The 12162-nt window shown below is 49.0% G+C and overlaps 1 protein-coding gene across 2 annotated transcripts in view; it reads left to right on the top strand.

The window, feature by feature from the left end:
• PTCH1 (patched 1) overlaps nt 1-9263 on the top strand; it is a 44653-nt gene extending 35390 nt beyond the window's left edge. Inside the window, exons 19-22 of one of the 2 annotated variants that reach the window (XM_008567176.1) lie at nt 2961-3060; nt 3592-3846; nt 5379-5928; nt 6380-9263. In XM_008567176.1, the coding sequence (XP_008565398.1) occupies nt 2961-3060; nt 3592-3846; nt 5379-5927 (904 nt within the window). In that variant the 3' untranslated portion in view covers nt 5928; nt 6380-9263. Of the gene's footprint in view, nt 1-2960; nt 3061-3591; nt 3847-5378; nt 5930-6379 lie in introns of those variants that run through there. The other variant, XM_008567177.1, reaches the window with a different exon arrangement.
• The last annotated feature ends 2899 nt before the right edge of the window (nt 9264-12162 follow it).

Raw genomic sequence — 12162 nt, forward strand, 5'->3', positions numbered from 1 at the left:
ATCGCAACCCTCAGTGTCGCGCCTGTACCGGACCGGGACCGGCCACAGGATCGCAACCCTCAGTGTTGCTCCCGCCCCTTGCTCAGCCAGTGAGTGGTCGGTCTGTATGTGGGATCCGAACCCTCGGCAGGAGCGCCACCACGCTTCCCAAGCGGCGCACTATAGCAGTGCGCCACCGGGCTGGCCCCTTAGGAGGCATTTAAAATTTGACTTTGGTGTCAAATGTTAAATCCCAGCCTTAGTTCGGCTACTTCTCTTTGGATCTTAAGGCAAACCGTTTCTGGTTGATTTAATTAAGAATGAGATTTTGTGAAGAGAAAAGGAGAGCAAGTTTTCTTTTTGGAAAGAATTTGCAAACTGCAGAGAAAGAAACCATTTCTTCTCTGAACAGCTTTGGTGGCTTTGTAACACTGCTGCTTCGTAGAGAGGCGAGACCAGAATCGTCAATAAGGAAAAGATAGTCCAGAGTTGGAACCATGATAGGGCAGAGCCAAATGTGAGAAATGATCAGTTTGTTTGGGATGCTTCCATCTGGAGAGATAATCTAAACAGGCTTTCCACGTGTGCACATGTGCGAGTGTATGAGAGAGGTCTCTCATTTTCAGGTAAAAAGAGAAGGTTTTAACTAGAAGTATTAGCCAGAGTTTGTTTATTATGGAAGAAAGACCAGTCCCCTGGTGGGTCTGTGGCATAGTGCATTGGGCAGCTCAGCACCAGGGAAGTTCAGCCTTCCTGGAAGGAGCCAGCACTGGCTCCCTGAGGTTTGGGGTAGGGGGAGTGAAGAGGTGGGATAGCTGTGACAGTGCAGTCCGGCACTGATGTGCTTGTGACTCATCAGAGGCTCTTTAAATGCAGATCGGATTGCAGGGGTGGGGGCAGGGCAGAGTCTGCATTTCCAGCCAGCTCCCAGGTGACGGCTGTGCCTCCAGCCTTCTCCACACAGACTACAGATAAGTTAATACTCCAATCAGTAAGTTCTTGTTTGCCCGTACTGAGTAGATAAAGGTTTTGGTCTGTGTTTTGTGTTAAGCTCTTGGTCTGACTTCTACTTTTCCTTTATTTCTTTAGGATACACTTATGCAGGCATTAGTATTGCCTCTTTATGGTATAAAAGCCAATGCTAAATGGAGTTTCTTTCGTGTAATTATTTTCTCATACAACACAAGTGTAAGGAGCACCTCATAACCGCCATCTTGCACAGCAGCCAGTAACCTGAACCCCAAACCCCTCTGTGTAGCTACAGTCTATGGAGGCAGAGACAAGTTCACAGGCAATTCAAAGCCTGGGGGAACGCAGGGTGTGATGGGATCTCGTGAGCGAGGGGAGGGTCTGCCTCAGCCTTGTGGGGTGCTGAGTGCACCACCAGGAGGAAACGGGCTGAATTAGAGCACCCAGCTGGGGACCTGGAGCGCAGAACCCCTGGCCGCTTGTTCCCTCCCAGAGAGTTCAGGGTTCCTGTTTCAAGCACTTAAAAGGGCTTCCCGTTTTCCAGAACTGGATGGATTAACCTGATAAAGCCCTCACTGGGGTCGAATAAATGAGCGGACATTGTATACGCTAAGCCGTCAGAAATCTAATTGGTTTGTTTATGCTACGGTGAGATGGATGGGAGGCAAATGTCTTAATGCCTGCTGCTGATGGATGCCTCAGCCAAAAGTTCCAGCAGTTTACATTAGAGCAAGACGCTGGCTGCTCGGTTTTTACTAATGCAGCTCAGAAGCTTCTAGTGTTTACAATAGCAGCAAGGTATTTGTATTTTTATAGGGATTCTCTCTCCTTTCATCTAATGTCGAAACATAGATAGACATGGCAGAGCTGGGTGCCTGTTCGGTTTCATGATCCAGAGGACCATTAACAGATAGCTGTCTTGCCCTTCCTCTTCCCAGAGTGTCCCGAGCTTCTCCCCTACCCAGCCCACTTCCATCAAAGTTGCCCTAGAAATCATTAGTTCCAGAAATGCATCCTTGCGGGGTGCGCGCCCTCCAGCTGTGCGGAGTATCCGCCAGAGGCCGTCCGCGGCTGACAGGTTTACCTTGGTATTCGTGAAGGATCCCAGACCTGAGCCCTCAGTGGTGGGAAAGCAGAACCACTTGTGCACTCTCCTCTTCTGCCATGGTGCTGCGGCCTTTATGTTTGAATTGGCTGATGCAAAACAAGAGTATTCAGAGATGCTAAATTGTTCAACAAAAGATTGGCCGGCAGAGCAGCCCCGCCATTGTGGAGCACCCTCGCCCAGCACAATGCCCTGCGCCCACAGAATGGGCAGCATTTTCTTTGCAGAAAGCTGGTTCCTGTGTTCTAAAAAGGTTGCAATTGGAGCTGTTTGGTAAAACTGGAACTCACAGAATTCTAGGCAGAAAGTTGTGATTAATGAAAGCCCAGGGAAAGCCTTACCTGATACGCTGGAGACTTCATTAGAGATTCTGCCGTAAGACGCAGAAGCATTTCACAGTGGATTAGCTGCCTGCAGAAGTGGGCTGCTTTTCCTCCTGAGCTAAATTGTTTAAATTCTACACCCTTCACTTCATTTGTTTGCTTCTGCTGGGTTTTCACAAGCGGGCCCCTGGGCATTGTATTTGTGCTTTCAGTCTGCTTGGCCATTCAGTTCACATTCCATATTTTTGTGTTTGTGTAACACATTCATAAATAACATTACATGCCATGAGATTTCAGCAAATTAACAAACTAATTTTTTTTCTTCCCTTCATGAACTAACACTTTGGGTTGTGGAATGTTGTCCTCAAAGTCATAAGGAAAAAAAAAAAAAAAAAAAAAAACCCAAAAACCAAAACAAAAAAGTAATCTTGCACTGAATCTGAACTGTGCTTTTGTAATAGCCTTTCAGTGGGGTGGGTTTTGTTCATCTTTGGTGGTGACATGCTGCAGTATTTGGGCACGTGAAGGGTAGCATAATTTACTTTTGTCACACTGAATGTTCCTGTTTCCTTTTTATCCTCAAGGTATTTCTTTGCTGTCCTGGCGATTCTAACAATCCTGGGTGTTCTCAATGGCCTGGTTTTGCTTCCAGTCCTCCTGTCTTTCTTTGGACCATACCCTGAGGTCAGTAATTACTCTGGGCATAGCATCCAATCCCACAGGCCACCTGAATGCTGTTTTTCCTGGTGCCACTCTAAATTTAGATATTTAGGTATATTCCCATTTGCTGATTGTTCACTTTTTCAGTAAACATCTCAGTAACAATGGCTTTTTTTCTCTTTAATAGCTTTGGGGGACGTGGTACTGGTTTGGTTTCTTTTTTTTAGACCAGTTGAGTGGCAGCCTAAGTCTTAGAGATCTGTATAAATGAGGACTTTCCACTCTAGATCAGCACCCGGGCTTGAACAAGAGTAAAGCGTGTGCATCTTGCATTTGCAGTGTATGAAGGTGAAAGGCAGTCCTCTTGCTCTAGCTGTGGGAACCGAGGGTCCTCCAGGTGGCAGGGTGGGGGAGACATGCACACAGGGTAGTATGCGGGGCCCCGGGGCAGGGGACGGAGGCCTGCGAGGAATACTGTGCTGTGAACTTTGAGCGTGGCCAACAGGTAAATACGTGGACGGTAGTCACGCTTCAATATGGAATCCCCTGACACAGGTAACTCCAGCCGATGGCCTGAGCCGACTGCCCAGCCCTGCCCCTGAGCTGCCCGCCAGCATCGTGCGGTTTGCCGTGCCCCCCGGTCGTATGAGCCACGGGTCTGACTCCTCTGACTCAGAGTACAGTTCTCAGACGACAGTGTCAGGCATCAGCGAAGAGCTTCGGCACTATGAGGCCCGGCAGAGCGCAGGAGGCCCTGCCCACCACGTGGTCGTAGAGGCCACAGAAAACCCTGTCTTCGCCCGCTCCACGGTGAGTCACCTCAGGGGGCGGGGGAGGGCCTTTCCCATGTGTCGGTGGCCCAGGTGATCCAGGGGAGCCCTGCTGCTCTGAGCAGACGTCACACAGATGGGATGCAAGGAGAAAGCACATGCCAGGTCACACCACGTGTCTGACTCTTCTTCAACTGTGAGAATGTTACCTTCCTTTGGTTTGATCTCATGTGGATCAAAACAGGGCAGGGGCCAGTAACGTCACCACACAGAACATTAATGTATACCTTGTTCAGGGTAGGTACAGCGTGAGCCTGAGGGCCGGAGGGAAGGCATCCCTTCTTCCACACCCCCACCCCACTCCACCCACCCCTGCCTTTGGGTACCATTTGGGGATGATACTTTTTAAAAACATAGTGGTATTTTTATTGCCAGCAGAAGTGATTTTTTTCTTCTCTCATTCCTGTTACCTTTAACTGCCCTCAGTGCGCAGTTCTTCTAATGACTGCTGTGTAAGCCTTCCCGGGAAGCCCTGTGGCTCTCAGCTCATGATCCAGGTGGAATAGGAGCGGACAAGCTGAGACCCAGCCCTGAGTCCCCAGCCCTGTCCTCCGTCCTGTGCTCCCAGGACGGTCTCAGCACCGCGGACCCCGGGAAGGTTCTGAGGCTCGTGTTGCTCCAGGGAGGGCCCCCTGCTGTCCCTCCAGGAAGTGGGTATTCCAGTCCCAGGCCAGAGCAGCCCTTCTGTGAAGGAGAGCAAGGCCAACCACACAACCTGAATTGTCCCCCTCTGGCCCCGTGACGGTGCCTGCTGCGCTGCAGTGTGAATCTGGTTTTGTTCAGCAGGAGCCTAAAAATAGGTACAAGCTGAACGACTTTGAAGTTGGTCACGGTCCTTTTGATTGATGTGGCCACTGTGTTGCTCAGTGCTTTGTGTGGAGACCCAGAGACGAGATTCCTAACAGTTGGACAGAGCCGCGCTGCCGATAGAACTTTCTGTGGAAGGGAGATGCGCTCTCTGCTCTCCAGTATGGCAGCCCCGGGCTGCCGCGGCCACTGAGCAGTTGAAATGTGGCTAGTGCAATGGAGGGACTGGATTTTGAATTTTAGTTCGCCTCAACGTCAAAAGCCACCTACATAAATTTCAAAAGTGCAGATACAGACAGACCTGCAGAGCCCTGCATTTGGGCCAGCCAGGGCCAGACGCTTAGCAGTTCTCAGAAAAGAGGAGCTCAGCACTGACCAGACCGAGCAGGGTGGCAGCAGGGTGGGGTGGCACATGGCAGGAGGGAGGCCGCTTGGATGCTGCTGGCCACAGCCCTGCATTTGTGGGCAGCGGCCAGCTGTGTTGGAGAAGCCTGGGAATAGGATCCAAGTAAAGCACTGCTCTGCTACGTCCTGGGGTTTGCTAACAGAGCAGGTTTTCCTTTGGTGGGTGGAAGCCCCACAGGCTCCCTGGTCTTGAATGAGACTTGGTTAAAGCCCAGAGGGGAGGGGTGGGGGCCGCGGGGGCCGTGCCCAGCCTGGGGCAGCACCTGCCAGCCTGTGAGAACCCGCCCTTGACCTCTGCAGGTAATCCATCCCGAGGGAAGGCATCATGCACCCTTGAACCCTCGACAGCAGCTCCACCTGGACTCAGGGGCCCTGCCCCCCAGACGGCAAGGCCAGCAGCCCCACAGGGACCCCCCCGGAGAAGGCTTGCGGCCGCCCCCCTACAGACCGCGCAGAGACGCTTTTGAAATGTCTACTGACGGGCATTCCGGCCCTAGCAGCAGGGACCGCTCAGGCCCCCGTGGGGCCCGCTCTCACCACCCTCGGAACCCGGCATCCACTGCCTTGAGCAGCGCCATGCCCAGCTACTGCCAGCCCATCACCACTGTGACGGCTTCTGCGTCCGTGACTGTCGCCGTGCACCCCTCAGCCGCCCCCGGGCCTGGGCGGCCACCCCGAGGGGGGCTCTGCCCTGGCTACGAAGACTACCCTGAGACTGACCACGGGCTGTTCGAGGACCCCCACGTGCCTTTTCACGTCCAGTGCGAGAGGAGGGACTCAAAGTTGGAAGTCATCGAGCTGCAGGACGTGGAATGTGAGGAGAGGCCCCGGAGAGGCAGCTGCGACTGAGGTGCGGCGGGACCCAGAGGGACGCAGAGACAGGGCCCTGGGCGTTGGCACATCCCAAACTGGACCCAGCACCTTCTGTCCCCAAGACAAGACTCATGTGTCCACATGCTGTCGTCCTTGGGGAGCCAGTCCCGCTCCAAATCGGGTCTCCTTCCCCCACTGTAACCTCCTGGGCGTTAGTGCAACCTGACAGGCACTAACAGCTGTCCCTGCAGCCACTGCCAGTCGTTCCGAAGTGCCAGAACAGGGCCGTGTGGTCGTGCACCACTCCCTGAATGGTCACAGAGTGAGCACGGGGTGTAGGCAGCCCCTGGTGGCCTGCGGGCCCCCACGCACCCCCGCCATCCTGATTCCTAGCACCGTAGATGGCCTTTGCCTGTTCTTGTGCTTTGCAGATACGGATTCGCACACCTGTTACTCGGTTTGACTTCCTTTTTTGTTTTCTTTGAAAGGGTGATTAAAATCTGAAGCAAAGAGGCCAAAGATTGGAAACCCCCCACCCCGACCTCTTTCCAGAACTGCTTGAAGAGAAGCGCTTGGGCGTTATGGAAAAGATGCGCTGTGTCCTGGCAGTGGTTGTCACTGTAGCCGACTGTATTATGTTGTGAAATGTTCCTATAGATATTTAAGAGGTGTACACATATGTAACATACGAAGGACCTATGTAAGGTAGCATGGTCTGGGGTTTCTCCACTCCTGCCCCAGAGCGGGGCGGCCACGGCGACACCCTCCCTGATTGTACATTGGTCTCTGTGCCACAACCAAGCTTAACCTAGTCTTAAATTTCAGCATATGTTACTGCTGCTTAAATTTTGTAAAATTTACCTGTATAATTCTATGCAAATATTGCTTATGTAATAGGATTATTTTGTAAAGGTTTCTGTTTAAGATATTTTAAATTTGCATATCACAACCCTGTGGTAGTATGACATGTTCCTGTTAACTTTCAAACACGCTATGCGTGAGAATTTTTTTAAGAGCAGATATGAAGAAAGCACGTTAATCCCGGTGGCTTCTCTAGGCGTCAATTGTATGCAGTTCTCTCTTTGGCTGTGTGTGTGTGAACACATGTGTGATTCCCCAGTGTTCTGTACTGTGATTTTTTTCGTCTTGTTTGTTTTATTTCTTTTCACTGTCTGCAAGTCTCTGATATAGTCAGGCTGGAAGAGTCGGGATATCTTTGTTGCTTTTTTTGCTGGTGGAGGACTAGACCTAAACATCCTCCTCCTCTCAAAACGGCCCAGGAAAAGCAGACTTGCTTCAAGTCCATGGCATCCAGATAGCCCAACTTGTGCTTCAGAGGAAGTTAAGTTCCTTCACGTGGATCGTTGTGACGGACGTTGGAACCTCGGGGTACAGAGCTCACACGTGCCCGACTTCACTGGTGTTAAAGTCGCAGGTGGCGTGCCTCCTGGGAGCCTCAGTGGGGCCTTGAGAGGATACCCTGAAAAAGTAAGCAGCATTGATCCCCTCTCATGACCAACCACACATATAGTCACCCCCAAAATTTAAGAGAAGATTGCAGATCTTTTGGAGACCGTAGCCCTGCTACAGGTAGAAAAACCAGTTTTGTTAATTCTGGGCCCACAATAAACCCAGAAGTGATGTTTCAAGTCCCCACAGTTTAAACTCCCTCTCTTCCTAGATTGAACAGCCTAGTTGGTGCTTTCTGGATCAGTTTGCATCATCTTTAAAAATAAGTAGCATCCAACATGGTGACGCAGAGTCAGAAGTTCTGTAGGATATGAGCTTCAGAAGGGTTCTCAACATGTTCCTGTTGCGGGGGGCGCACGCTTCCTAAGTAAATCCTTTCCTCACCGTTATTAGCGTTCTTCCAATGTGACATTTATTGACGAGCAGGAAGATGCTAACTGCATACACCCCACGGAAGAAAGTGCGTGGCGGCAGATCTCTCAACCAGGCCCTGTTTTAGAGGTTTGCAGGGGTATCGATTCTGTTCTCTTGATCTGAGGTTTGGACTCCCTCACCTCTTAGCCGGAGACCAGCAAGTGTCAGGGAAGCGCTCGTGTCCAGCTGCCCTTCCAGATCAACACCAGCGACTAGTTTATAGACGAGAAGTCACAGGAGGGGCCGAGTCCCCACATGGCCGATGCCTCCGCTACTGAGAGCACAAGCAGCGGCTCGTGTCGTCTCCTCCTGTCTCGCATCCAAAGTCTTAGCAGAAAGGCAGTGGGCCCCCTGTAGTGCCAGCAGCATAGTGACCTCAGACCTAACGCTTACCGCAGAACTTGTAAGGTGCTGATTGGGGCCCACCTGTGGCTGCCAAGGGCCACACCACCACTGTTGTCTCGGTGCCTTTGTCAGCCAGTCCGTCTGCCTACCTAACACCCAGCTCTGCTCAGAAAACATAAGTCCTGCGTTGAGGAGAAAGACGGTGCAAAATCCTGCAGGTGGTTCCCTCCGGCTCTTGGTGCCTCGCGCCTTTCCTGAGCCCAGCTTGTGTGGGACCCGAGAGCCCGTGGGGCCCCAGTTTCTGCACAGCACTGAACTTTCTCCAATAGTCACATTGGCAAAGGGAGAACTTGGGGGCTGGCAGTCAATTAGAATTTTTCTCTTTTTTAAAATAGTTTTATTTTGTCTGTCTTGTTTGTTCATTTGGATGTTTTAATTTTTTTTAAAATCTTTGCTGATATTTATAATTTTGTATCATAAGAATGTTTTCCTACAGTATTTGTCATGCCAGTTTATAACAAAAAAATTGCAGGGATTTTATTTCTATTGGAAACACTATTACAGCTGTTTTACTTTTGAACAGAATTTTATTTGTATAGAGTGCTTACTAATGTTAAATAGTTCAGAGTATATAACATTTACATTAAGGACTCATGGTAGCTTTTAGTGTAAGGAGTTTAAAGGAAATAAATATTCAAACTGGGTCTCATTGTCTGCCAATTTTGGTGGAGATGAGTTTGTGTCATTTCAATTACAAAGATAAAAGTATGCCATATAATTTATTTATATGAAAATTTATTTTTGTAGTGTACATAGTAGTCATCAAGTCTTTCGACAGAAGTATATTTTTAAAGAATTTATATGTGATGGATCCATGATGTCTGGAACTTTGCTAAGACATGAGTGGGGCACTCTTTTCATTGTAAATTACAGCAAGAAAAAGAACATGTTTAACAGTGTTAAGAGGGTGAGAGCAGCGGGGTGTTCATGCGGTTGTGAGACGTGTACTGTTACCATTGGTGACCTAGTGTGGTCCGCATTTTAAACCCTGGAAGGTAAAAATGTACAAACTCTCTAAATATTAATGTTCAAACACTGATAGAAATTCTAACATGAATAAAAAATAATATAACTTGTTGGTTATGTCCTTGTTTAGAGGATGTGTTTTCTTTAACCTACTGTACAGAGGCAGAATTTCAGGCTGACATCAACTCTGCTGTTTTGCTTGCCGACCTTGTCAAATACTCTGTTTTGGGGGCAATTCTATGTTTTTATTTTTTGACACCAAGGAAGTTCCCAATTTACCCTTCAGAGTGACCCCTTCTGTCATCTCTTAGCATACTTATTTTTCTGACATTATGCCTAATAGAGGAAACATAAAACCAAATTCAGTGCTTATTATGGGCAGTGACAGGTCGTAGTTCAAAACAGTACGCTGTGCTGCCAGTGATACGGGACCGATCAAACCTGATACAGAATATTTTTTTCTGAGTGTTTATTGATACGATTTCATCTCAGTCATGGAGAAAAACCCGACCAGGAATATCCCTGTTTTACAACTGTAAGCAAGGAGTGGTGGGGAAGAACTCGAGACCTGCATCGGTAGAAGCACGTGGCACATCCCACAGGCACCTCCTGTTTCCGTGCAGGTTTGTCAAGGGACAGCCGTGCCCATTCACATACCTGGTGTTAGCGGCAGCTGTCACGCTGCAGCAGCAGAGCTCAGTGGTGGCACAGACTGGATGGTCTGCAGAGCCTAACATCCACCATCTGGCCCTAAAGAAGAACCTGCCGATCCTTCAGGCTGCTCGTGTGGTCCATGAATCAGCAGACCTTGGAAGCTTGCTAGGAAAGCCAAATCTTCAGCGCCACCCAGACCTGCTAACTCAGAATCTGGGAGTGAGGCCCAGGAATCTGTGCTTCTCATGCACCAGCAGAGGCAATCCCTAAATTCCTTCCAGCCGAATGTGGCCATGGTTCTATAATTTGACTCAGGCTACACGGCCCATGCAGGCCAGATCTGGAAACAACAGAGATCCTGACTCCTGTGTGGTCTTTCCACAAAAACACATGTTCCTCTGTGGGAAAGAGTCGAAACCTGTGAACTTTGCATTTGTGCCTGGGAGTCCAGAGAGAGGCATTCCCTTTTAGTGCTCTGCCACAGCGGAGAAAAAGGACCTCCGCAGAGGGTGCCGGCGCCTGACCCTGCAGGCAGGGGAGGGAGGTCCAGGCCAAACCAGACCCTCCTGCCCCTGCTGCTGAAAGGGCTTCCAGCTCATCCCGTTCATGACTAACTCTGACTTGGGCAAGTTGCTTGAAACGTTGGAGCTTCTGTGTTGTCATCTATAAAGTAAGCATGGTGAATGTTCCTCGCAGACTTCTGAAGGTCGAAGGCGATGATGGTTGTGATGAAGTCTGGACTGCAGGAAAATGGGGACAGCTCATCCTGTGGGTCCCATACTGAGTTCTGGTTCAACCGCCCACTCTTGAGCTCAGAGTTCCCATCTCGAAGGTAACAAGGGCCCTCGTCCAGAAACGGGGAGTTGCTATGGGAAGATTTTGCACTGACGGAACCTCTTTGGAGGTATTTGAGATAATATAGTAAACTCTGACCCAGGAATAAGTAATTCACATAACAGGATGTCCTCCATAATGGATACCTTACGTGGAAAAAAGTGCTAGGCAGGGTTTTATGTCTTACAACCTCCTATTCCTACCTCCTGGGATAACCAGTGGTCTGCTCCTATGCCCTTCGGTGCTGAATTTCATACATAATGCTAACTTGGCTCACTCGAGTCATGGGAAATATGTACTCCCTGAATCTGAGTATGGAAAGTATTAATTGCTTTAATTGGAATTCAAATTGGGAGAGTCTTTCTTTGAGACGTGCTTTATACCACCAAAATAACCATTCATTACCATCCAATTTTATATTCTGTATAAATGACATATAGCTAAGTAAGCTAACTTAGTTTTTAATCATGTTGGCCTAGGGAGAAGTTTTTAACCAGATTTGTATCCCAAAATCTGCCAGATTTATTCAGGACTTAGGTAAACATAAGGCCCCATTTTTTTTGGCACAACAAATGTATTTAACAGCTTTGGGAGAGCTGCGTGCTGCTAAATTTCGGGCAGCAGCCACGTTGATGTAAAGGCAGGTGTTTCATTTTTGGTAACTGGTAACTAGCCTCCCAAAAGGAGAAGAGGAGATGGCCTATTAATCATCCAAAACGAATATTTGCCAAGTTTTAATTACTTTTAATGAAGGCTGCACATAATGAGAACATGCCTCAAACACGAATCTGTTTAATCATTCACATGTCGTGATGGAAGGCACGTTGAATGCCATTTTCTGCATAGGTTCCCTGCCAGGAAATTATAGCAACTGCCATCATAAGGATCTCGAAGGCATACTCTTGCCTGTTAGGAACACAGTGGACCTCAGGAAACAGAGGGACCCAGAGCTCTCTCTTACAAAAAGCGTGAGCAATAGAGATGGCCCAAATTAAATTTGGCATGGCCAGAGCATGCACTTTCTTTCTACATGGCAGGGTGTTTTTATTATGTTGATTCCTGCCTACTGTGTGGGAATTCCCTTTCTTGGAGCAAAGGGAATAGGGCCCTTCAGCTGAGATGGCGTAGAGGGAGACACCTTCGTAGAGATCGTATTTGCCCTGAGAAGGAGTCAGACCCCACCTAACAGTGTCACCCAGAAGAGGCAACCACCAGCACAACTTTAGCACAGTCGTTTGAACCCCTTTTACATTCAGTTTTCCTAGAGAGTGTCATCTATCTGCTTCCTGTCCACAGGACATGAGGCTGACATACGAAGTGTGATGTAACCTTCCAACCAGGCAAAAAACAAAGTCCAATAGGCCCTCATAAGCAAGCAAGCACAGGAAATGCCTCTGTCAACAGCACCACGTGTACACAGTGGCAGCAGCTTGTATTCTCGTGGAAAGGGGTGGTGGTGAATAGTAACCTGTTTTATTTTTAATCCTGTAGATGGAAGAGATTGATGAGCAAGTTCTGACAGGTGAGT

The sequence above is a fragment of the Galeopterus variegatus genome, unplaced genomic scaffold (genome assembly GCF_000696425.1).
Source record: "Galeopterus variegatus unplaced genomic scaffold, G_variegatus-3.0.2 Scaffold302, whole genome shotgun sequence".
Classification (NCBI taxonomy): domain Eukaryota; kingdom Metazoa; phylum Chordata; class Mammalia; order Dermoptera; family Cynocephalidae; genus Galeopterus; species Galeopterus variegatus.